The 27,024-nt window shown below is 44.7% G+C and overlaps 1 protein-coding gene across 2 annotated transcripts in view; it reads right to left on the bottom strand.

The window, feature by feature from the left end:
* Window positions 1-27,024, bottom strand: part of SRPK2 (SRSF protein kinase 2) — a 516,420-nt gene that overhangs the window by 366,409 nt on the left and 122,987 nt on the right. The window contains exon 3 of one of the 2 annotated variants that reach the window (XM_069229857.1): window positions 17,536-17,651. The exons of the other annotated variant lie outside the window; for it this stretch is intronic. Coding sequence (XP_069085958.1) covers window positions 17,536-17,552 — 17 coding nt within the window. The 5' untranslated portion in view covers window positions 17,553-17,651. The remainder of the gene's footprint in view (window positions 1-17,535; window positions 17,652-27,024) is intronic. 2 annotated transcript variants of the gene reach the window in all.

Raw genomic sequence — 27,024 nt, 5'->3', positions numbered from 1 at the left:
GTGGCATGGGCAGTGCAGGGGCCCCCAGGGGCCCCACGACACCCGTTCCCGCCATCCTGTTCCTGGCGGTAAAAACCGCCAGGGACAGGATGGCGGGAAGGGGGTCGGAATCCCCATGGCGGTGCTGCTTGCAGCGCCGCCATGGAGGATTCCTATGGCCAGGGGAAAACCGGCGGGAAACCGCCGGTTTCCCATTTCTGACCGCGGCTTTACCGCAGCGGTCAGAATTGGCCAGGAAGCACCGCCAGCCTGTTGGTCCATGACCGCCAGGGTCAGAATGACCCCCTTTATCTTCAACTGTCCTTTGTAAACACGGTCTCACCAATAAAAACATTTAAAACATTTTTTTAAAGTTGATTATGGCTCACAGTGGCAGATAGTAGAGCTTTTGAGGACATGGGTGGCAGAGTGTCTCCTCCTGACCACCATGATAACTGTCTCAGGGACGTTTTTGGCCCTTTGGAGGCGAACAGAATCAGAAGACTAAGATACATATATTAACCTAGATCAGCTTTGTGTATACAAGGCTAGTGTACTGAAAATCAACCAGTTCTGCATTTACAACAAAACGGCTAGTGTATTGGATGTTAAAATAGCCCAGGCATTTACAAGAAGACATCTGGCGTACAGGGATTAACATAGTTCAGCTTTATATTTACAAAAAGGAAAGCTAACATACAGGCAAACATAATCCAAGGAGGCGGGTGTACAGAAATTAACGTAGTCCATCTCTGCATGTACAAGAGGAAGACTAGCATGCATAGTGTTAACATAGTCCACTTTTGCATTTACAAGTGAAAGGCTTGTGTACAGGACAGGGGAGGTGGGAAATTTAGCATGCACCCTGGCCCTAGCCGCTGATCCTTGGTAAGCGCTGTTAATCATCCTGTCCTCAGAGGATCTCAACCCTATGTCACTGACAAGCATTTCAGACAAAGTTCTGCATATACTCAGCATTGAGTGAAATGCAGCATCCAAGCCTCCAAGAGCTACAGAAGACCAAACTCACAAATGTCACACACAGGAGAGGGAAAAGGGTATCCCAGAGCTACAAGTAAAAGCGGTGACCATTCCATTTTTAGGTCTAACAATAGCCAAGACCTTTAGATTTTTAAAAATATATTTACAATATACTTGTTTAAAGGGGCTTTCAGTCACCTTTAGTCCACTGATCTGTTGGTGTGCCATCCACATTTTGTTTCTGACGATTACAGCATAGAGCATTGGACAGGTGGTCAGCTCCCTTCAACCCTTTGATAACTTTGAGTAACTGCTTTTTTCTTTCACAAGGAGCACATCCACACACAAGCTACTTCCCTTCTGTGTCAATATTTTTGTTTTTAATTTATTACTTTGATGTTGCCTTTGTGTTTAGAGTCTGATGTGACATCAGGTTGCTTTATACCAGAAGTGAATGCACACCACATTCCACGCACTATCAGTTACTGTCACCTATCAATGCTGTTATAAATTCCTTTTGGAGCGCCATTTATATGACTGCTGGTATTTGACATCATAACAGATTGCATTTATTTGAAACTATTCTGCATTAAGTTCAATATTCTATATATGATTTCATAAGCAGACACTTCAATTTCAACAATTGTTCTGTGATAAACGTTGCCTGGGCAGAAAAACAGCAGCCTTTATAATGTTTAATTTGCAGCACTTGTCAAGAAAATGTATTTCCTTAATTCTTCCTTTCTTTCCTTCTTCCTTCTTCCTTCTCATTGTTTCTTTTGTTCTTGCTTTCTTGCGTAATTTTATTACTTCTTTCCTTTTATTTGCATTCTTCATTCCTTTTCCTTCTTTCCTTTTGTCTTTCTTTCCATTCCTTCTTTCTTACTTACTTTCCTTATTTTGCATTCTTACTTTCCCACTTTCCATTCCTCTTTCTTGCTTTTATTCCTTCTATCTTTCTCTCTAACCTTCTCTTTCTTTCCTTCATTGTTGCTTTCATGGCCTGTCATTCTTTCCTGCTTTCTTTTCTTCCTTCCTACTTTCTGTCTATCTTTCGTTCTTGTCTTCCTTTTTTTCTTACCTTCTTACCTTCCTTCTTCCCTGCATTCCTTATTTTATGTTCTTTTTTGCCTTCTTTCCTTCTTGCCTTCCGTCTTTCGTTCTCTTTCGTTACTACTTTTTTTTCGCTTTCTTTCCTGCATCTTTCCTTCTTATCTTCCTTTTTTATTTTTATCAAAGGCAGGAGGCTGGCAGCCACAGGGCATAATCATTGGTTTTTTAGGTCTGTTTTAGCCAAGACCTTTTGATTTTACTAACTTTATGTATAAGACATAGTTACTTATAGGGGATTTTTAGACACACTTCATCCATTTGTCTGTGTTTGTGTCACTGACATTTTTCTCCAACCCACTTGAGCATGCATCAAGAGAAAACGCATCACCCCACTTCAGCCACTGGCTGAGTTCACTCTGAGTTACAGAATGCTGCCCCTTCACAAGGAGCTCAACTGCTCACAGAGTAGTTCACTTCAGTGTCAGGGAGTATTAGGATCATGTGTGCTTTTTTTTAGACCAAAAACACGTTTGCCTTTAGTCACTGTTTTGTTTTAGATTGGCAAACGCCGAACAACTTCCCAAATAATAAAGCTTTGAAAAAGCCATGATAAAACAAAACAAGAATGGACAAATAGACCTATTGGCATTGCCAATGCCTCTTACACTTTGGGTTCGGCAGTGAGAAGAGTAATTGCAATCAGAAAATGGCATGTGGGGAATGGCCGTGAGAGCTCCCGTCACGCTCTGCGGCTGAGCCACAGACAGAGAGAGAACGCGTTAGGATGAGACGCGCTGTGGGGTTCTGAGCAGAATGCGGCACAGCCCCTGAGCAGATTCTGAGGCGGTTTCCAGGGACGCCGAGTGAGACGCTACTCTCTCGGCCTCCGAGGCTCCAGGCAATTTATTGGAATGCGGAAGTAGCCCCCGAGGCAGTTGCCGGGGACGCTGAGTGAGGCTCAGGCAGTTTGATGAGAGGAACGCATAAGCAGTCCTGAGCCGAAGTGGTTACCAGGGATGCTCCTTTTCCAGGACTGAGACGTGGATACACTTTGAAACGAGGCAGTCTCCAGGATACGGAGAACGCGCCAGCCAAAGCAGTTTTCAGCCTCAGGGCAGAATTGAGATGAGTAGAGGATTTTTCAGCGGTCCCCGTGGGGGCGAAGCCATAACTGAGTATTTGCGATTCTTTATGGAGGATTTCAAGATTATGTACCCCAGACGAGGAGGGGGCCGGCGGTAAGACATTTTAGTTGATTAAGATTCCTGCTGATCACCCGGCCTTCAGGCCTCACTCCACCCGGCACACAGAGGCTTTAAAGGGGAATTAAAGGGGAATTCAAGGAGAAAAGACTGGGGAAAAGACTGAGGTAAGGCAGGTGAAGGACTGTTATATAATTTTACGAGAGCCCCCCCCCCTTTTTTTTTTTGAGGTTTTCTTTTTTTAGTTTTTTTGTTGAGTTTCTTATGGAGTCTGTTTTGTGTCTCCCCAGTTGCTAGGGGGGTTGTTCTTGAAGGAGGAGCACGGAGGGAATGGGGACAAAAGCTCCCTTTTTTTTTTTTTCCTCGCCCCCCCAGGATCCTGCAAGCTCGATTAAGGCACGGATTCTGAGGTTGAGTTTTTTGGTAGGACCTGCCGGACTCCCCCTTGACACTCAGCTAATCAGCTAAACATCTCAGTCTATCTCAATCTAATCGCATTTGAGGGGGATAGGCCCCCCCCCTTTTTTTTTCTCTTCTCGCTACACAGCTAGTGTGTTGTTTTTTTGGGAAGATGCGGCGTTCTCCACACTATGCAGGCTGCTCTGCCGCCAGAGTTCCTAGAGCAACACGTACCACCAAACAGAAACGCCTCACGCCTTCAGATAATAATTTGCACAAGGCTCCTGCTTCCGTGCCCCCTCTACTTTCCGTTATGGATTCAGCCTCCAACCCTATTTCACCTCTTTCTCTCAATTTACCATCCTCAGGAGCTAACTTGTCAAGCTCACCTCTTAGCTTGGACTGCCCATCCGACGAATCAAGGGCTCCGCCGCCCGATTCAGATCCTAGCCCAGGGTCATTTAAAGGCTCTCCGTTGCTCACTCAGTCGATCCCCGACTGGAACTGTGAGACTCCTTGTGATCAAACGACAGACATTGGAACTTCTTCCAGGCCCCCTATCCCTTGTTCGGGGGAGGGAAAAATCATAAGGAAGATGCCCCTGCACCAATTGTCAGCTGCACTCTCCCCCCCCTCAGGTAGACAACTCAGCCTCTTTACTAGCGCACGAATTAATGAGCAGGTGTGGGGCAGGTATAGCAGCCGGAATTTCTGCCCACATCTCTACTTCTACTGTGTCTTCCGGATTGAATGGTCAAAGTGGAGTTCTTTCTCAGGGACCGAAAGATATGGCAAGCGCTAGCACTCCCCCGGAAAACTTACTTTTGCAGATACTAAGTGAGTTAAAAACGCTGAAAGTTTCCCAAGATGACGCAAATCAGATAATTGAATCACAATTGAACCTGATTTGTAGTAATATACAGCAACTTAACTCACGAAACACGGTTATCGAGCAACGAGTCTCCGATCTAGAGGATATTCGGGTAACTGTAGAACCATCTCTGGCAAAATGCCAAGCTGATCTGCTAGACCTACAGATTTGCCTAGACAACGCCGAAAATCGATCACGTAGATCTAATCTGCGATTCACAGGAGTCCCTGAAGGACGCGAAAACGGCAGGACAGTCACAGATTTAGTAACTGATCTTATTAAAAGTCATGTTTTAACAGGGCTAGTGGACAAGCATCCAGATCTCACAATTATGCGGGCCCATCGGGTCCATGCAGTCCAGCCGCCAAACTCTAAATATCCTTGCACTATTCTAGTGAACTTTGGTGACTTCCGTATCAAGGAACAGATTTTCCAGAAAGCAATTAAAACTAAAATTTTCCAGATCCCCGGGGACTGTGTATTCAAGATTTTCTCAGACATGTCGGTGCATCGGAGAAGAGAATTGAAAGAGATGATTCCAGCATTTCAAAAAGCAGGGGTGCAGGCTGGTCTTGTGCAACAATCCAAACTTAAAGTGTTTTTTCAGGGTCACTCGGATTTTATTCACACAGTTGATGCAGCTAAATCCTTGTTGCATGCAATTCAGAACTCTGAGCAGCTGGGACGAGTAAGGGTTGGTGGGGCAGGGATGGAAAAAAACTAATAAAAGACTACAAGGTGATATATTGGACTATGGGGACACTGAGAATGAGGATAATTATACTGTAGGAGAATAGGATCCTCCCCTTTTTTCTATTTTTTCCGCCCACATCGCATGGTCAGGCTATTCTGTTTTTTTCTCTCTAGTCTTTGGCCTAGGGTGCTATGACAAGGCACCACGCTAGGGAAGAATCGGGTCAGGGGGTGGGGGAGGGATGTGGCCCCGGGCTGGAGGGCTCCAGGTGTGGGCCACTGAAGGTGAGGGATGGGAGGGGAGAGGGGGGTGAGGTATGGACATCAGGATCTGTTTTTGTCACTTCAGAGGATTGTTATGTCTGGATAGTGTATTTAAATCCAGATTAGGGGGGACCATATGCAGACTAACTCAAGGTATAAATAAATGACAAACTCTTTTTTAACATTAAGAATACTATCCTGGAATGTTAATGGATTAAATAACCATAGGAAAATGTCCGCTATCGAAGAAAGGGTATCTGCTCTCAGTCCCTCAGTTATATTCCTTCAGGAGACCCATATTCCACGTAATAAAATTTCGGGCTTTCGCATGTTTAAAAAAAATGGCTGATTTTAAAGCGGTTGCTTCAGCAGTCTTTCTAGCCAAAGCCCTTAATGCACAACCATTGGATTTTCTTTCTGACCCCGAGGGGCGTTGGTGCTGGGTTCAGTGTTTAGTTGCTAAGGAGAGATTTATTTTTGTTCGTTTTTATGCTCCTCTGATAGACGATCCAGCCCGTTATATAGGCCTGTTTCACTCCCTCTTGCAATTGACAGGAAAAATTATTATTTGAGGGGACTTCAATTTTCTTCAGGACCCAGTTTTAGATACTACCGTAAAAGGCAAGAGACAGCTCAAACCTAAAGTAGCAAAGATCTTCAGAGATTATGTTAAGGTCTTGGCGCTATGCGATCCCTGGAGAACGAACACTCCCGATGCGAGGGAATGTACTTGCATTTCCTCTCGGTTTAAAAGCTCCTCTCGCATAGATTTTTTTCTGATTTCAGAAACATCGTGCTATCAATCTCAGACGGTCCAGCACTCTGGCCTCTCAGACCATGCCTCTTGCTGCTGGAAGTCTCTCTCCATTCTACAGCTTATATACCCCAGACTAGGAGGTGGATTTTTAATCTCCGCCTCTTGTCGGAGGAGGGGTGGATACAGACTTCACAGGCCGAAATAAGGGATTTTTTTCAACACAATTAGGGGTCCTCAACTCCAGCGATAGTCTGGGATGCATTTAAGGCCTTTTTTAGGGGCTGGGTAATTGCCAAAGAGGCAGCTGATAAACGGTTTCTGAGACAACAAATTGCGGTATTGGAAGATGCAGTTCAAAGATGTTTAGCTACTTATTTATATGCCCCCTCGGATACTAATAGGCAGGCCTTCGAAGCAGCCAAGAAAGCGCTGGCGGATTTTATTTTTAAGAAGGTCGATATAGAATATCGGACCTATAAACAGAAGATCTACGAAGAAAGTAATTTTACAGGAAAATTCTTGGCATGGCAAGCTCGAGATCATATTGCTGGCAATGTCATACACGCTCTAAGATGCCCGGTCACCAGGCTAGACGCACTGACCCCGGAGACCTCAATAAAATTATGCTGGAACATTATAGACAAATCTATAGTGATGCCCCAGCTATAGCTCCCAGGACTATTGAGAAGTTCCTGATGGACCTCGATATCCCTCGCCTTTCAGATGGAGACTGTGCGGCACTGTCTCAGCCATTTACAAAGCCAGAACTCCTAGATGTCGTTAAGAAGCTACCCACAGGGTAAACCTGTGGACCGGACGGCTTCCCGGCTGAGTTCTACAAGGCCTTTATAAATGCATTCGCGGAGGAGTTTTTGGTCTTATTAAACGGACTGCTATGGGGCAAACAGATCCCTAAAACCTGGCATTCAGGAAACGTGGTTAGCTTCCCTAAGAAAAATAAGGACAGGGAGGATCCAAATGCATACCGCCCAATTTCGTTGTTAAACTCTGACTATAAAATAATGACAAAATTATTGGCTAATAGGCTTAATGGGGGAATCAATAAATTGGTGCATCCTGATCAAAACGGTTTTGTGGCTGACCGACAACTGGCTACAAACATACACTATTTAGCTGAGGCTCTCGAATATTTAGCTACTAATAAAATCCCTGCCATTATTCTTCTGCTGGATGCAGAAAAAGCATTTGATTTGGTTGTCTGGGACACGCTTTTCTCAGTTTTGTCTAGCTATACGGTACCCTCTCAAGTTATCGCACTAATTCAAAAGGTTGTACTCAAACTCAGAGGCCAATATCATTATAAACTCAAAGTGTGTCGGACAACTTCAAATACAATGGGGGACTAGACAGGGATGCCCGTTATCCCCCATTTTATTTTCCCTTTTTATTGAACCTCTCGCCATTAAAATTAGGCAACATAGTCAGATTCAACCTCCGTTAAAATCAATGGGAAAGATCAAACTTTACGCAGACGATATCATTCTGTTTTTAGACACAGAACGTTCTTCTCCGGAAGAGGCCTTCAATCTATTTAATGAAATTCAGCAAATCGGTGACTATAAGATAACTATGAGCAAGACTGATATTATTCTTTGTGGTACCTCTCCTATTTGTCTTCTTCCTGAATTAAGAGAATGTGTAAATCCCAATCCAAAGAGATATTTAGGGGTTTATTTTTCAGCCAATATAAGGGATCTCTACGAGTTGAATTTCGCTCTTTTACTTCAGAAAACTCAGGCTCTGCTGACTCGTTGAAGGTCCCTCCCCCTCTCTATATTAGGCCTAATTGCGTTAATTAAAATGTCAATTTTACCACTTTTCAATTTCTTGTTTGCGGCTATTCCATGTGTTCTAACGCAACATTTTGTTTGAAAACTGGAATCCCTATTTCGTCCATTTATTTGGCAGAACCGAAAGGCTCGAGCCGCTTTAAGTATATTGTATGCCGATAAGGAGAAGGGGGGACTGGCCTTGCCAAATTTCAAAGATTATTATTATGCATTTTTTGCACATTATTATGCTAGTTTTAATTTGGATCATTCCGCGGGCTCCAAGTTTTTTATTGATTTTCGGGTATTAATATGTAGGGAGCATAATATTTGAAACCTAGCTCTCTTGACGAAATCGCCTAAAAAAATTTGTTATGAGATTCTTAAATGGTTTTTTAAGAGAAGATCAGACTTTTTTAGAAAATATTCAATCCCCTCTTTACATTTTGACACTCCACTTTCACAGATTTTTTTGCATTCTGGGGCTCAGCTTAATGAAGACTTGGTAAAAAGGTGGGAGTTCGATGGGAGATTGAAGATTTTCGTGCTGAGGACAACTGGGAAGCCCCATTAAATATCCTGATTACTGTTAAAAATTATTTTTGGTTGGTAAGATCTTATAATATTTTGTTACATTTTTTAAGGGATTTAGATGTTAATTCCATTGTTAATGCCCAACTATTGGTAACAGAATTAGTCGAACCTTCTCGGATAAGGAATGCAGGGTCTTGGAGAAGGCTGCTGGCAGAAAGGTCAAAGTAGATCTTGGGACAAGAGCTCAGACGAAATGGGCTCGTCAGGAGGGCCTAGAGGTCTCAGGTGACTACTGGGAGACTATTAATCGCCTGAATTTCTCTGTGCTTCGAAGGGCTAACTGGCACAGAATGATATTTTTTAGTAAATGGTTATTGTATTGAACCCCGCAGGCCCTATCTCGTTTGGGGACTGGCCATCCTAATATGTGTTTTTGTTGCAAGTAAGTAGGAGCGGCAGGTTGGATCCATATGATTGCGACATGACAATGTATACAGGGATATTGGAAGGGAGTTTTTGCAATATTAACAACTATGACGTTGGTATCCATATCTCCCAGCATTCGTTTAATGAGCTTGGGCTACGACCCCGAGGCAAGACTTTCTTCAAGATGGGAGAAGCTGGTATTTCTAGCCACTGCGTTTGCTAGGTCACTTTTGCTGAGAAATTGGCGTTCCGAACTGTCTCCTACTAGTCAAGAGTGGTACTGTAGGATGGTGCAAGTTAGACTTCAGGAGATGAGATATGCTAGCAGAATGGATAGTGTTAAAAAGTTCTCTCTGATCTGGGGGGATTATTTCCTAGATAAGTTTGGTTGATTTTATTTTGTTTCATTTTCTGAAAGTGGCAATGTATCTTGTTTTGTATTGATGTTTCTTTTTCCTGATAATAAAATAAAAAAAAAAAAAAGAAAATGGCGTGTGACAACTCTTTGCATTGCCTTAGTTTTTTTTCCAATTAGATTGGTAGTATTCTCAACGGAAGGGTAAACCCGGTATAAAAAGAATAATTGAAAAGCTAACTTTAAAGTCACCACATGGCGACTTAACCTGGGGCACTCACCACTACTTCGGTTGAGTGGGTAGTTTCAATTAAGGTCGAACTGTGTAGCTGCAAGGAGCTAAATAAATTGAAAATGGTTTTTGAACAGCTCAGTTATCTATTACACTGTATTGTTTATATGGTGGTGCACTTCTTCGACGCATACTCTGTTATTGGGTTAGCATCTGCACTTCGCTGCATGCAGGAAAAGAAAGGTAACAATAACGTCCACAGATACATAAGCACTTTTGTTATTTATACTGGCTTGACATTTGTTAACAAGACTTGTCGTCAAGGTGCATTTTTCTGACTGGGAGACATAAATGTCTTGTTATGCCTAACAAACTCTAATTCTGATTACTGGGAGTTAGAAAGCGTTAACAAAGCATTTAGATGCGTATTTACAAGTCTGGAACAATCTCTATTTACCTACGTATCTTTATCAACTTGGATAGACAGTACATTTTAGTAATATTTGAATGCAGAACAACAATGTCCAAAAGCAAGACATTTCATTAAAAGTAACCCGCCATAAATCAGATGTTATATTGTTGCTGAGAGCCCAATTTTCCTTTTGCATTTCTACTGAAAAACTTATTTCATATCAATCATCGTCTTCGTCATATGTCAAAGACATTCTTCTATATATGAGATACTCAGTCAATAGGTTTAAATGTCTTCATTTTTTACGATTCATAACATTGAGATACAATCATAAGCCACCTTCTCCATTAGGTGCTTATTGGGATACTTTAGACAACATGTGTTTCACCCCTTTAAATGGCTGCAAGGCAAGGGCTTTTTCAAAGCTAAAGAAATAGAACAAATTAACATTTTCTTTACAATATGTATTCTGTTCGTGCAATACACACCTCCTGTGCCTTATTGTGACTTCAAAATGTTATCCTTATATGTTTTTAGATTTTTGTGCAGGTATTATGGTGCCCCTATATTCCCTTTCACGAAACAGGTTGTTTATCTTAATGATGAACACAAAATGGTAAGCAAAAGAAAAAAGAAAGAATTTCGGGTAGTTCTAAATATACAAAGCTTTCTAGATATTTTTCATGAGTTACTATACTTTGAATATGGGGGTTATAAGATGATATTTACTTAATATTAAGTAGGTTTCAATACCCTATTGTTCCTTAGTGGCTCTTGTTCCAGATTCTTTTTAAGTCTGTCTAGGTTTCAGAATTTGTGGAAGAAGTTTTCGTAGTAGAACTTTATTAGAGGTTGTTTCCCCGAATTAACATGGCACAAGCGAGGGGGCAAGTCTAATACATACGAAGACCAAGATTTCAAAATATTTCCGATCGCTTATACCCAAAAGTTAAATGTGTTTTAAAATCCCTTTTTGTGTACTCCTGGGGTCAGTATAGCAAAATGCAACAGAAAAATTATTGGTCACGCACTTGAAAAACCTCAAACTCGGCTCGTGAGGTTATACACTTTTAAAACCCATTTTCGGCACTTGGGGGAGGGGGGGTGCAAGTAGGCAAGATGCAGTAAACCCAGATTGAGCCATGTAATGTGAGCCATGTAGACCAAGGTATCTATTTCTCATGTCCCAAAATCAGGCACGGAATAAATATCCGTTCATCTCCACATATAGGAAAAGGTCACGCAACCCCACCTTAATTCGTTCTAGGGTGTGGAGATAGGAAATAGAACCTTAACTCCATCTTGTGAAGAGACTCAATTTTGTGCCACTCGACCAAATGAGTGTGCAGAAAACAAACCTATAAAGTATGTGCTACAGCCAGAGTTTCAGTACATAGATTAGTTACAAGTAGTAGGCAGAGAAAGAACACAAACAGTTCCAAAAACAGAACAGGTTATCTAGAAGCAGCATAACACCCCCAGCCCACAGAATGTAGGGCGTCACTTACAAACAAGATAAAGGCTGAGAAAGAAATCAAATGATTAATGAATGTGCTTGCCGGATTGTAATGTATACATCAGCTATTGTATTCAATGCCTGTTGAAGTATATAAATATTGGACACAGATGATCTTCGAGACTCTCCCTTGCACGTGACTTTCCACGCAGCACTACATTGGGTCACCCGGATGTAAAATGAAGTCGATCCTGCGAACCCAAGATGGAAGGCTGTGGTAATTTTCTAAGGCTAGAAGGAAGAAAATTGTCCAGAGTTGATAAGGGTAGGAGTGACCCCTTCCTAGTCCGGATCACGTCCGCATATGTACTTTGCCCTGTTCGAGCAAAAGATAAAGTACAGTCAAAATACCCCCCTTGAATTCCTACCTGATTTCCAGACAAATCCGCAATCAGTATCTGCGGTCCTGTATTGTCTGTCTAATAACCGTGTTGGAGAGTTAGTCCTATATCTATGTTAGGTTAGTGCGTTCCACGTTTTTTTCTGAGGTCACGCCATTTTGGAAAGGCTTTGTTTATTTGTTTCATAATCAGCCCGTACTGGGGTTACAATCCATTGTTGCTCTCTTTGTTGGGTTGTATATCAAATTACCTTTTCTTCTATTGGACCAATACCCCATAGCGAAATTGGTCAGGAAAGACCCGTATTACAGATTACTTGATATTTGAAAGACTCAATTTCCCTCATCATCTAACAATATCTGAAATACCATTCAGTTATCTATTTTATACTTATTTAGTTATTATTGTGATCCATGTCATTTTATTTTTACCTTTTTAATACTTTGTTTTGTATTTTGTCTTTTCAGTGACCTTAGAGGTAACATTTTTATCCCTCTCATTAGGTAACCTCTTAGTCTAAATAGTTCCATACGGTTGTCTGCTCCTGTAACATAAATACAAGTCAAGTGGAGACATCAAGGGACCCTTTATCACTGTATTGCAATTCAGAATCCTGGCGCTCTCCCTTTTACGTAGCAAATTTTCCATATCTCCTCCTCTAGGATTTCTGATCAGTTTTTCAATCCCAAAGAAGGACAAAGCTTCCTAGTGTTGGCAAAATTTCACGAAATTTCTACCAACAGCTGTATTAAACCAAATTTTGGAATATTGTGGGAATGTTCTTGTACGCAATACTTCAGGGGTCTTAAATCAAATGTTGTTCGAGGTACTGGAAACAACAGGGAGACACCTGAAAAAAGTCATACACAGAGGGATAATTACAGGACTGAGGTTCCTGACCGCTTAAATCCACGAGCTAAGAACCAATATCATGATACAAACTACTTTCTGTGAACTATAGATATGAGGCTGAAACTATATGAGAATCAAAGGAAAGACTCAATCAGTACAGACCGAAGGAAGGAAATGAGGCCTCTAGGAAAAAGCTACCAATCACCATTACTGTGAGACGCATGTCATACGGCACAAGGGGTGTATTCTCAGTATGACACAGGAGTGTGTACTATAAGAGGAACTTTACATAGCATTCCAGCCTAAAAGTTAATGTAGTGTTTGTAATTAAGGCCTATTTTAATTTAGAACAATTTGCAGTGATATAATTTTAAGGTATCAATTGAAGTACTGAATTGGCTATTACTGTATTTGTGATTGTACTCAATACAAAAGACAATAATGCAGCAAGAAGTATTTGTGAATTACTACTGAAAAGCTTTTCTTGGAAAGTACTAGAGAAAGTGAGTGAGTGTCTCTCTCTCCCTCCCTCTCCCTCTCCCTCTGCCTCTCCCTCTGCCTCTCCCTCTGCCTCTCCCTCTGCCTCTCCCTCTGCCTCTCCCTCTGCCTCTCCCTCTGCCTCTCCCTCTGCCTCTCCCTCTGCCTCTCCCTCTCCCTCTGCCTCTGCCTCTGCCTCTGCCTCTGCCTCTGCCTCTGCCTCTGCCTCTGCCTCTGCCTCTGCCTCTGCCTCTGCCTCTGCCTCTGCCTCTGCCTCTGCCAGTCTTTCTCTGGGCTCTTGAGTGGTTGTAGACCCTCAGAGCTCAGAGACCCAGATACTAGCTTGTGGACCAGGGGTGGTAAGGCAGCACCAGCCTGGGCTGCTCTCATGAACAACCCATTTATCTTCTGATTCCTCTTTGCAGGCCACTGCTCCTACAGCAGCTGTTAACAGATTCAAGACGGCATCCCCTCATCAGCAGATTGAAGCATGTGGGAGCTCCAGGACAAGGGGGAAGCGGACAGTGGTGCAGCATAGTGGCAGCCAGGACAACAAAGAGGAAAGACTGTTGGGCGCTCTCCCTAAAAGTGTCAGTGGACCAGACCTTCCAAGAACATGCCCCTGTTTAAAAACTGTGCTGTAACATCGTTAATACAACTGGAACAGCAATTAGAAGAACCCAAAGATGCAACAAAAGCAATGAATATCTGTTTTCCGGGGTCTCATGAATTCCAAAGGACACGTCCTCGATGGAGGCAATGCAGAGCTTCCGGGGAGAATGAGCTGTTAACATCTGATACACTTCCTAATGACTATTTGTAAGGCTCTCAAATATCCAATAAAGAATGGGAGCAGCAAAACTGAGGGGAGAGTCAGTGCAACTGCCAAGATCAGCAATTCCACTGAAAGGGAGTTATGTGGCAAAGGGGAAATGTTCTACTGTAGAATGAAGGATCCTAATTCTTTTGCACCATAGCAGATCAGTTGCTAACAGTCAAAAAGAACTTGCTTAAAAGGGGCATGGCTCAACTAATCAACTAAGATGGCGTGAATACACTCTTCCCAGGGACTCTTCAGATGACGCAGAAAATATCCTGTAAAATCCAAATTCACCCCCGCATGACCCAAGAGTGAGAGATTTCCAGGAATCAGCAGAGGCACCCACTCTTACCTCCACCTTCCCATTTGAGCAGCAGGGGGCAGGGATGTGCAGTATTAACACAACTGTACATTGGGCCCAGTAAGCATGGCATCCTGCACCTCTCCAACCCTCCCGCAGGAATGATGACGAGGCAGCTGGAAACGAAGAACAGAGCGAGCCCTGGTGAAGGCAAGCAGCCAAACTGGGTGTAGGCGCGGAGGAGGGGGTGACGATGTGCCCTGATCCAGCTGTGGCATCGTAATTGAGAGATGTGCTGAGCAGAGATGAAACAGATGGGTGTCTAGGGACCTCACAGCAGTGGTGGACCCAAAGGAAAATTGTCATTGGAGCCTGCCCAAGTGTGAGAGGCGTGGCTGGGATGATATCAGCTACTCTAGTGTGAGAGGCTACAGAAGTGCCAAGCCTGCACTGTGAGCCCAACTGCAAGAGTGAAGTAGGCGTAATTAAGGGGGAGACCACTTATAGCCAAATAGGGCTGATCCAGCTGGTAAATAAGCAACTGTGCCCACAGTTGTGAAAGAGTGATGTGGAAGAATTTGGGTGGAGGCCTGGCTGCATTCCTCTGGACCACAGGGATAGACAAGAGGCTCGAACAGTTCCAGTAGAGACTTTCAGTCACCAAATCCCGCATGAGAACAAAAGTGAGAAACTGTGCACCCACACCTTGCGTGCCCTGATAACTGGTACCACCTCCAGGGATACCAAAGCTCCAGGAAAAAGACGTGAGGCAGTAGGCGCGACCGAAATTGAAAGCAAACAACATAACAGACTGCCAATATTGCAAAGTGTGGGGATTCTGGTGCCCTATAAATAATTCTGGCCTGCATACTGCATGCCACAAGGAGGCAAATCAACCCCACAGCAGGGAAAGAAGACAGTATCAGGATGGTTAAAGATAAAGGACCTGATTACTACTTTGGCAGAGGGGATTACTCCGTCCCAAATATGATGGATATCCTGCACGTCAAATTACAAGTCCATTATATCCTATGGAACTCGTAATACAGCGGGCAGGATATCCGTCACATTTGGGATGAAGAAATGCCCTCTGCCAAAGTTGTCATCAGGCCCAAAGTGTCAAACATGCCACTCAACCAGGTTAGCCTGTATGAATAAGCCATACAGGACAAAGAACCCCCCCTTGAAATGAAGAAGGTTACACTATACATGCTCCTAATGCTAATTAAGAGAATGTTATGTCCCATTGGGCGATAGGATGAGTGCCTTTAACTGTGTGCTGACTGGATAGAGAGATAGGTCACCACAGAACCCTACATACAAAGAATGGCTCATTCTCTATTACAAACAAAGGAATGCTTAGATACGATCGATATCTGGAGGGAACATAACCCTGATGGGAGGGAATATACCCATTTTGCATTGCCTCCATACAAATACACAAGGATAAATTTTGTACTGGTGTACAGGGAACACGTGCAGAATCTCGGTAGATTTGTCAGATCAATCGTCTGTACATTTTCAGTATAGCACAGGCACATACAGGGCTAGAATACCTTTGTAACTGATAGCAGCGCTGGCTCTGAAGGAATCAGTTTGAACCTACTCCTGGGACAGTATTGGAGGATCACCTGGATTTTATCAAAAATAGAGCCTTTACCTAGGGGTGAAGTGGCAAGCTTTGAAGGTGGTTGTCAGATAGGCAGCCATCTCAAAAATGTATTCCCATGTGAAGAAATTGGAGCAAACTCTCACTACCGAAGAAAAAGAGCTTATGTGACTACAATAACGAACTGGCTCAGAGGGACAGGGGAGCTGGAACTAGACAAGTGTTGTACTGAAATGCTTGAAAAAACTAGAAAAGGAGCTGTTTCAAACAGCTCCTTTTGCATGTGCTTTCTAGGGAGGGAGATTAGATAGGAAGGCTACTGGCCTGGCTCTTGAGAAGAGAACTACCACACATAACCATCACATCAGTGCTGGTACCTAGGGGGACTATACACCAAACACAAGTAAAACATCAACTAAATATTCTATAATTACTTTAAACAGCTACACACAAACGCTGATACCCAAGATACAGAGGAACCATAACCAATACTCATATCCCAGGGACTGAGGATCTAACGCAAGAACAAGAACTGGTAGAGGCACCAGTAACAGCAAATGAAATTAAGGCTGCAATCAAAGATTTAAATACCTCCAGGACACTGAGGATGGATGGTCTCACAGGTGAATAGTATTAAATATGCAGTAACAGAGTGGCAGAAAAACTTAATGGGGGTTTATTAGAAGGCACTACAGAAGAAAATCCTGCCACGCTCCATGATGGAAGCCCTAGTGGTGGTCTTCATGAAACCAGGGAATCCTGGATCAATCTGTTTTCTGTGCTGAGGGCTATAAACTTTGGACCCACATTTATAAAATGTTCCAGCTTTTGTATACAAAGGCGTTGGCTAGAGTTAAGACAAATGGGCTAATTTCTGTAGAATAGGACTGGCACAAGACACACGAAAGGGGTGTCCACTGTCCCTGCTATGTTGTACTGGTTGTGGGGGTCACTGGCATGCCACCTCAGATCTCAACTGGGCAATAGAGACAAACAGCTGAAAGAATCTAGGCTCCATGTATGCAGATGAGGTATTACTGTATTTAGCGAACCCACAACTTCTGGATATACTAAGGAGAGTCAGGGAACAGTCGCGCTATGGATTAACACACAAAAGTCACCCGTATACCCATTAAGAAGGCTAGCGATGCTACCACTGTCGAGACTCCCAATACTGAAAATAGCATGGGAAACACATAAATTCAGATACCTAGGAATAATGGTGGCACATAACGGGCAGACATGGTATGACTTGACCACAGCGAAATTAATCATGGGATTGCAGAGATCATTCACTATATTTATGGGTCTTGCTACTGTTGTCATTGGCAGGCCTAATAGCAATAGCAAAGATGGTGGTGCTTCCTAGATGCCTGTATTTGTTCCAATGCAGCATGCACAGAATCCCACTGGTGTTTATTTATAAACTAACATCGATATTGATTACATTGTTCTGGAGAACAAAGAGAAAGATAATAAAAATGGATATTTAAACATGCAAAGAAGGTGGCCTAATAGTCCCAGAATGAATGACAGAATGAAAACTTTTACAGTGCTTTTTCAAGAAAAATAAGCTGGAAAAAGGTACCTTAATTGATGAAAGACATGGCCCACATGTGGAAATTGTGCTGTAACCAAAGTGGAGACCACCTCCATACACACGAGACCTACCTCTGTGGCACCTCCATGAATTTGCACACCTAGCTGAGGAGATTTATATGTCCAGATGGAAGGCAGGAAGTTATATGATAGTAGGAGATCTGTATGAATTAGGTGTGCTGGACTCTCTGGAAATAGAAAGGGAAACATCTGGGGTAAATGAAGGACATTTCCTTCAATTTCATGCTCTGTGTAAGACAACGCGAACACTCTGGGGAGGCACACATCTTGCCATGGGAATCCAAAGTACTAAGTGTGTTGGTGGGTGCAGAACCAGGACGTAGGTGTATTAGACAGCTCTACAAAGGCCCAGTAGAGGACATAACTAAAACAGAGCTGTAAATTAGGAGGAAATGGGAGGTAGACTGTGGGACACAATACATACCTAAACAATGGCAAAAACACACTAAAATTATGAAGGAGGTATCCATTAATGGCAGTTTCTGCCTCCTGAATTTTAATTTAATACACAGAACATATGTAATACCACAGACTAGACCCAAGCAAAGTAATGAGTTGTCCTAAATGTGATATGCAAAATGTTATGTATTACCATCTAGTATGGGACTATGCATATGTACACAAATTCTGGACATGGGGTAGAAAGATACTCCAATCATCTACAATTTACAATCCTGTCGATCCCACAGACCAGCCTGGCATTGATGATATCAATTCAAAATGCTAACTCAATAACACTAACTCAAAATCACATTTCAACAATTTGCTTTATTACTTGCTAAAAGACTTATTGCAATCTGTTGGTTAACACACTGTAAATCGACAGTGGAGACCTGAATAAAAGATGTTTCAGAATGGTCCTTTGATGAGGAAATCTGAATCTAACTGTTTAGGCAAAGATGAAAAATTACTGGGTGAGCTGGATGGATTGGGTGGGCCTAGAGGATTCAAAACTCTGATTGGACTAGGATCCCTAGTGGCTAAAAGAGACATATCCTGCACCTGGAATCAATCCTCCCATCCGAAATTAACCCCTCGGGTGCCTTGGATGCAACAGTTACATCCTGAGCAGCACCGCTCGGATAACCAGGTCATAACCGTTACGTCCAAGTAGGGGCCCTCAGGGGAAGCGCTATCGCTCCCCCTAGGGGCCTCGCACCACCCTCCCTTGGGCTTCCCCTTTCACCCCCACCCCTCCTGCCCCCAGTGGCATCTGATGTCAGTGCCCGATCGCACGCTGAACTCATCAGAAGCCTGCCCCCTCTGCGCTGATCGGAAGAGAAATGCAAAAGCATTTCTCCTCCGATCATGTGGAGGGGCCGAGAGAGGCATCAAAGGAAAGGAAAGAGCTTTCCTTTCCTTTGATGTCTTTCTCAGCATTTCTGCTCCCCGATCGCGATGCAATTGGGCAGCAGAAATGTCCACTAGACACCAGGGTGTTTTAAAAAATATATATATTTTGGAATGAGGGGAGCGGCCTCTTGGGCAAGGGCCGCTCCAGAGTGGGGCAAAGTATTTTTAGGCCAATTCGGCCCCCCTGGGAGAAGATCAGCCTATTATAATTAGGCCGATTTGCCCCAGGGGGGCAGAAACCGCTAGATCCCAGGGATAATTTTTTTTTTGTTTATGTTATTTTTTTTATATGTGGGGAGCGATCCCTTAGGCAAAGGTCGCTCCGCGGGAAGAAAAATTACATTTAGGCCTTTCGGCCCCCTTTGGGGGCAGATCGGCCTATCTCCATTAAGCCAATCTGCCCCCAAGGGGGGCAGAAACCCCTAGACACCAGGGATATATTTGTTTTGTGTTTACTTTATTTTTGTTATATGTGGGGAGCGACCTCTTAGGCAAGGTTCGCTACCCTGGGGGGCAAATTTTATTTAGACCATTTCTGCCCCCTTTGGGGGCAAATCGGCCTATTTTCATTAGGCCAATCTGCCCGCAAGGGGGGCAAAAACCACCAGACATCAGGGATTTAAAAAAATATATTATTGAAAGAGGGGAGCGGCCCCTTGGGCAAGAGCCGCTCCCCAGGGGGACAAAATATTTTTAGGCCTTTTCTGCCCCCCCGAGGGCAGATTGCCCTATTTTTATTAGGCCAATCTGCCCAAAGGGGGGCAGAAACCACTTAGGCACCAGGGATTGGGGGGTGTGTGTGTTTTGTTTGGGGGGAGGGCAGCCCCTTGGGCAAGGGTCGCTCCCCATGAGGGCACACGACCTACTTTTGGAAGGCCCATCTGCCCCCAAGAGGGTGGGCGTATGGCCATACCCCCACCCCAAATAAATGGGGCCAAAGTTGTTCTGCCCACCAGTGGGCAGATGGGGCAATTACCCCTGATATAGATGCCCGGGAATTAAAAAAAAAAAAAAGTGTGGTGGTGTCTACCAACCAGTATGGGCATGGTTATGCCCCCACCCCAACTGAAGGGAGTAACAGTCTTTCAGCTCTCCCCCCTCACACTCAAATATCTTATCCCACGGCAAGCAAGTCAATATTTGATTATTTTGGGTTTTGGTCTTACATTTGGGCCATGAGAGCTTAGCTAACTCTCAAAATCGCCCTACAAGACCTAGACACATGAAAACTAAACATCTGGGTGAGTCCAGGGTGGTGTGCTTCACATGCACCTGCGCCATTTTCTTACCCACAATGCCCTGCAAACCTCCAACTTTGCTGGAAACCCCATTTTTCCACATTTTTGTGATGGAACCTTCCGGAATCTGCAGGAATCCACAAAATTCCTACCACCCAGCATAGTCTCATCTATACCAATAAAAATTTTGCCCCACTCGTCAGCCTAAAAACGTTTTTTTTTTCTTCAAACTGCCCTTTTGGACCTGCTTTGGTTCCCCCTCAATTTCGACATGTTTTGGCTCTTCCCTGTCACAGGCACTTGGCCTACCTACACAAGTGAGGTATCATTTTTACCGAGAGACTGAGGGGAACATTGGGTTGTAGAAAATTTGTCTTGGTGCCGTGATCCCACACAGAAATGTGTGGAAAATGTGATTTTTTAGCTAAATTTGAGGTTTGTTGAGGATTCTGGGTAAGAAAACAATGGGGGATTCACGCAAGTTACACCTCCCTGGATTCCCTCGGGTGTCTAGTTTTCAGAAATGTTTGGGTTTGCTAGGCTTCCCTATATGGCTGCTAAGCCCAGGACCGAAAAATGTGATGTGTCCATGTTGTGATTCCTGTCGCAGGCATTTAGCCTACCCACGCAAGTGAGGTACTATTTTTATTGGAAGACGTGGGGGAACACAGAATAGCAAAACAAGTGTTAGTGCCCCTTGTGTTTCTCTACATTTTTTCCTTCCAAATGTAAGACAGTGTGTAAAAAAGACGTCTATTTGGGTAATGCCCTGTAATTCACATGCTAGTATGGGAACCCCAGAATTCAGAGATGTGCAAATAACCACTGCTTCTCAACACCTTATCTTGTGCCCATTTTGGAAATACAAAGGTTTTCTTGATACCTATTTTTCACCAAATGAATCACTGTATACTCGGTATAGAACGAAAACCTATTGCAAGGTGCAGCTCACTTATTGGCTCTGGGTACCTAGGGTTCTTGATGAACCTACAAGCCCTATATATCCCCACACGCAGACGAGTCTAGCAGACGTAACAATATATTGCTTTCAAAAATCTGATATCGCAGGAAAAAGTTGCTGAGTAAAATGTGGAGAAAAATGGCTGTTTTTTTCACCTCAATTTCAATATTTGTTTTATTTCAGCTGTTATTTTCTGTAGGAAAACCTTGTAGGATCTACACAAAGTTCCCTGTGCTGAATTCAGAATTGTATCTACTTTTCAGAAATGTTTAGCATTCTGGGATACAGCATTGGTTTCACACCCATTTCTGTCACTAACTGAAAGGAGGCTGAAAGCACAAAAAAGGTAAAAATGGGGTGTGTCCCAGTAAAATGCTGAAACTGTGTCGAAAAATTTGGTTTTCTGATTCAAGTATGCACGTTCCTGAAAGCTGGGAAGATGGTGATTTTAGCACCGCAAACCCTTTGTTGATGCATTTTTCAGGGGGAAAAAAACAAGCCTTCTTCTGCAGCCCTTTTTTTGAAAAAAACAAAACAAATTTTCACTGTCTTTTGGCTAATTTCTTGGTCTCCTTCAGGGGAACCCACAAACTCTAGGTACCTCTAGAACCCCTAGCATGTAGGACAAAAAGGACGCAAATTTGGTGTGGGTAGCTTATGTGAACAAAAAGTTATGAGGGCCTAAGCACGAACTGCCCCAAATAGCCCAAAAAAGGCCTGGCAGCTGAGGGGGGAAAAGGCCTGGCAGCGAAGGGGTTAAAGCAAAGGCATGCAGGTATCAACTGGTGCGCAAAACAAGAGGAACCAAGGGCCAGATGTAGGAACCGTTTTGCATGGCGCAAACTGTGAAATTAGCAGTTTGCGCCATGCAAAACAGGCATCGCAATGCACATTCCCATTTTGCGAGCCGGTACCGACTCTCAAAATGGGAATGCGACTCGCAAATAGGAAGGGGTGTTCCCCTTCCTATTTGCGATTTGATCCGCGATGCAGATTTGCTTTGTGACAGCGAACGCGGTCGCAAAGCAATTCGCAGTTAGCACCCATGTGAAGTGGGTTCTAACTCATTCGCAAAAGGGAAGGGGTCCCAATGGGACCCCTTCGTGAATGTCGCCAAAAATATTTTTTCAGAGCAGGCAGTGGTCCAATGGACCACTGTCTACTCTGAAAAAATGAAACCAAATGGTTTCATTTTCCAGAGTGTATTGCAAATCGTTTTCCTTTAAGGAAAACGGGCTGCAATACAAACAAAAAAAAACTGCTTTATTAAAAAAGCAGTCACAGACATGGTGGTCTGCTGCCTCCAGCAGGCCACCATCCCTGTGAGTGCAGGGAATCGCAAGTTGCGACCCACCTCATTAATATTAATGAGGTGGGTCTTTGCGACCCCCTTGCGATTCGCAGATGGTGTCAGGGACACCACTCTGCATATGGTTTTGCGACTCGCAAATTGCCCGATTCTGTGTTCTATAACTGGAAAGAATACTCAATAAATTATATCTGAAAAAAATAACTTGCTTCCTCTCAGGATGGGGGCATCACTGAGGAATCCAGCGAGACTGAAAGGCTTCCATGAGGGCAAGAAACATGTTGTTTCAGGTGCAGGATCGAGATTAACATCTACCACTGAGATGTGATTCATGTTTGCGACTGAGACGCACTACAATGGAATGTGATGTGTTGTATTTTTCAGTTCATGTGGTGCTGATTTCAATAGTACGATGAGGCAGTGGGGAATGGTCCAATGCGGGATGATATACTTTAAGATTGCCATAAGATGTTCCTGTGGGCTTTTGATTTCCCTGTTCAAACTTATACTTTCTCGTCTTTATAGTTGAGAGGGCCATAGTTAACTTTTTGAAGGGAGCTCCCAGAGATGAACATATTGGGCCTCATTACGAGCCTGAGGGCAGTAGACCGGCAGAGTGGCGGATGGGGGTTGGACCGCCAACTGCCAAATTACAACCCTTGCGGTGGGCCACCAGGAAACCGCCAGCTCCACCAGGATCGGAGATGCCAGCGGTCTGGAGGTGGCGGCAGTTCTAATCCGCCAGGGCAGCGCTGCAAGCAGTGCTGCCCTGGGGATTACGACCCCCCTTCTCCACCAGCCGTTTCATGGCGGTAAGAACAGATGCAGGAAGCCCCCTCCAACCCGACCAGCAGACAGTGTATATTGCGAGGCTGCTGGTGCAACCTGCACTCTACAGCATTGCCACCGGCTCGATTACTCAAGGTTTACGCCCGCTGACCTAGCGGGAAACTTTTAGTGGGGCCGGTGGGGAGATAGCCTGTATGGCAGCAACCTGGCTGTTGGAAGATCGGTGGACGGTGTAAACCTTCTGCTGAACTCATATAATCAGCCCCATTGTATTGTGCAATACAAAATGGTTCAGCTTATGAAGTTGTTTGCTTAATACCGGGGCTATTTTTGCCACAGCTGCAAATCACTGCTTAGATCATATTCAATACGATTTATTTGTTTGTGTTTTTCTGAAATACATTATCAAAACCTAATTTCTAGTGTGGAGTGCACCCAAGGCGAGTAGATAATATGCAACCTGCTGCAACAAAGTACTTACACTGACTGACAGCAAAGCCATCTGCAGGTGATGCAGTACGATCTCCGGAGACTTGGCTTTGATCAACCAATCGTCCAGGGAAGGGAATACTGCTATTCCCTTCCTCCTGAGATTTGCTGCAACCACCGCCATCACCTTTGTGAAGACTCGAGGCGCGGAAGTAAGACCAAAAGGAAGGACCGCAAACTGGTAGTGTTGCAACCCCACCACAAACCGGAGATCCTTCCTGTGTGACTTGAGAATGGGAATATGGAAATAAGCATCCTGCAAGTCGACAGACACCATCAAATCCTCCCTTCTCAACGCCAAAAGCACCTGTGCTAGAGTCAGCATTTTGAATTTCTCCTGTTTGAGGAACCAATTCAGAATCCTCAGGTCCAGGATAGGTCTCAAATGTCCATCCTTTTTGGGGGATCAGAAAATACCTTGAATAACATCCCTGACCCCTTTCCTGCTCGGGAACCAACTCCACTGCACCTTTTGACAATAGGGATAGAACCTCCTGTACTAACAACAGAAGATGGTCTTCTGAACAAAAGGAAAGACGGGGAGGGAAGGGAGGAGGAATCTCCCGAAAGGGAAGGGCATAGCCTTTCCTCACAACACTGATGACCCAGGAGTCTGATGTGATTGACTCCCACATAGGAAGAAAAAGAGACAACTTTCCCCCTACAGGAGATACATGGGATACAATGGTTAGAGGACTAGGGTTGCTTCCCCTGTTGCACCTCACCTGAGGAAGAGGAAGAGGCAGGGTGCTGCTGTTGGGTGGCCCCACTAGTGCGGACTCTACCCCGCCCCCTAATAGATCTGTAAGGGAGACTTGAGGGCTGCTGGCCTGTCTGCTGCGATCTTCCACGAAAGGACGCCCCTCGTCCAAACACCCTAAAACGTCTAAACGACCTAAAAGGGATTGAAGGAGCTTGCAGGCCCAAGGATTTCGCTGTTGCCCTACACTCTTTGAAGCATTCCAACGCAGAGTCAGCCTTAGTGCCAAATAACTTATCGCCATCAAAGGGCAAGTCTAACAGCGTGGCTTGGACATCTGTAGAGAACCCAGACGTACGTAACCAAGCATGATGTCTGGTAGCGATGGATGTTCCCATGGCTCTGGCAACTGAGTCCGTGGTGTCCAGTCCTGATTGTATGACTTGCGTCGCTGCAACCTGGGCTTCAGTAAGGAGTCCTTGCAAGTCCTGGGGCATATCAGGCAACTCAGCTTTGCTGACTTAAGCGCTATGCTGCAGGACGAGAAAAACCTTCTTTGCAGACTTCTCCATCCTTTTGGACTCCCTGTCGGATGGCACACCAGGGAAGGAGCAGCCTGTGATGAACAAGACGCCTGTACCACCAGACTCTCCGGAGACGGGTGTTTCTAAAGGAACCCAGGGTACCTTTGGAGCTGATCTATATCTTCTGGCCACCGACCTGTTCACCGCTGATAAAGAAACAGGCTTTCTCCATACCTCGACAATGGGATCAGTGAGAGCCTCATTAAAAGGCAGCAAAGGCTCCGCAACAGCAGTGGCAGGATGTAGCACCTCCGTCAGGATATTTGTCTTGACCTGGGCAACAGGAAGCAGGAGATCTAAGAAATCAGCAGACTTTCTTATCACAGAATGAAACAAGGCTGCTTCCTCTGTAAACTCCCCTGGTGAGGCTAAATCCCATCACGTGGAAGCATCCAGCCCACTGACAATCACCCAGGGGCTCCAAAATCTCCGCTTCCTCAAGGAGCTGTCTCCGGTACTCTCCTTCCTCCAACAATCTCAGGGCCTTCCTTCGGGAGCACAACTTTGCCTCCAGCCCCGGCGTCGACAAAGAGTTGACTGACGTCGAAGAACGGTGTCGAGTAGGTGTCACCACCCGATCTCCAGACCCACCCGACGCCGGAGATGGATCCATTGGCGCCGTGGACAGCCAATCTCTACCAACCGACGGCATCCGGCTTTGGGACGACTCCATCTGGATAGACACCGGCGTCGAAGCCCTTTCCACTGACGGCGGCATAGCCGGCACCGGTGCCGGACTAGCACCCCCTGCCAGACAGAATGGCATGAACGGCATCGGTCTAAAGGGAGCCGGAGGGCCTAAATTAAATGCCAAGGGACCAGTGGGGCCAGCCGGCGCACCACCTCCCGGCGCCATGTTCGAAAACATGGCAAACATGGCATTAAGGAATGCCGCTGGATCCGAACCCAGAGTAGAGAAAACAGGATACTCCTGTGGAGCCGGATCCTGGATATCCGACTGTGCAGGAGAGAAGCGAGGACTCCGAGGTTCCACCACCTCAAATACAGACGGCGCCGGAGAAGTCTGCGGAGTCGAAGGCTGGGAAGTCACCGTCGGGCTGACCTCCCATGACTTATGGCGCCGAGCAGATGGATACCTCGACCTCGACCGGCTTCCTCTGGAACAACACCGGGAATCGTGATGGCGCAGCTTTCTATGACTCTTCGCTGACTTCCCCGATGAAGATTTATGGTGACTCCTCTTCTCCTTTTTAGCCTTCACTAAAAACAACTAGGCTTCACGCTCCTTAAGAGCCTCAGGATTCATTTTCTGGCACGAACCACACTCCTGAACGTCATGGTCCGAGCTCAGACACCAGAGGCAGTCATTATGCGGGTCAGTAACTGACATATGACCTCCGCATTCTCTGCAAGGCTTGAATCCTGACTTCCTCGGAGCAGACATTTCCGAAAACACAACAAACAAAGTATCCCTTTCAACAAAAATCGACACAAGAGCTGGAGAAATAACCATTATCGAAGGCACGGGAAAAAGGGAACTGACGTCAGCACGCCGGCGGGGACCTTTTATTGCCATGATGACGTCAGACGGAGCCACGTGGAGTCGGGCTATTATGACATCCTCACCGACGTGCAGAGCTGGAAAGAAGTTTCCGTCGAATGATGCGCATTGGGGGAGAATTCATTAGGTGAGGAATCCACAGGTAGTTGTATCCATCAGAATGCCTTTGCTCCAAAATCTAAAACCTGGGCCCAAGTGTTCCTTGAGATGGTCAGGAACAAGCACACTTTCATTATACATAATAACAGCTAGCCACAAAAGGACTAAGGATTAGACACCCTGAAGCGCTTATGGGCAGATACGTGTGAACAATTCAGATGTAAAACTGTTAGCCAACATACAATTTGTCACGCTGGACAGAAGTCGTTGAAAGTTGTCTGAAGCTTAACAGACAGTGATGATTAATGGTTGTCACTTCACAGACAACCTGAGAAAGGTACTGCATATCCTGATGCTCAATATGTCTAACGCCAAAGAGAGAGATAAGGATCCCCCTACTTCGCAACACCTGCAATAAAGAACCATAATTAGGTAGGACTCAGCTGCCCTCTATTTGCCTCAGAAATTTACCAGACGCACAGACGAGGGGTTTAAA

Source organism: Pleurodeles waltl, chromosome 4_1 (genome assembly GCF_031143425.1).
Source record: "Pleurodeles waltl isolate 20211129_DDA chromosome 4_1, aPleWal1.hap1.20221129, whole genome shotgun sequence".
Classification (NCBI taxonomy): Eukaryota; Metazoa; Chordata; class Amphibia; order Caudata; family Salamandridae; genus Pleurodeles; species Pleurodeles waltl.
The sequence above is the reverse complement of the archived record's forward strand: the minus strand, read 5'-3'. Positions and strand labels throughout refer to the sequence as shown.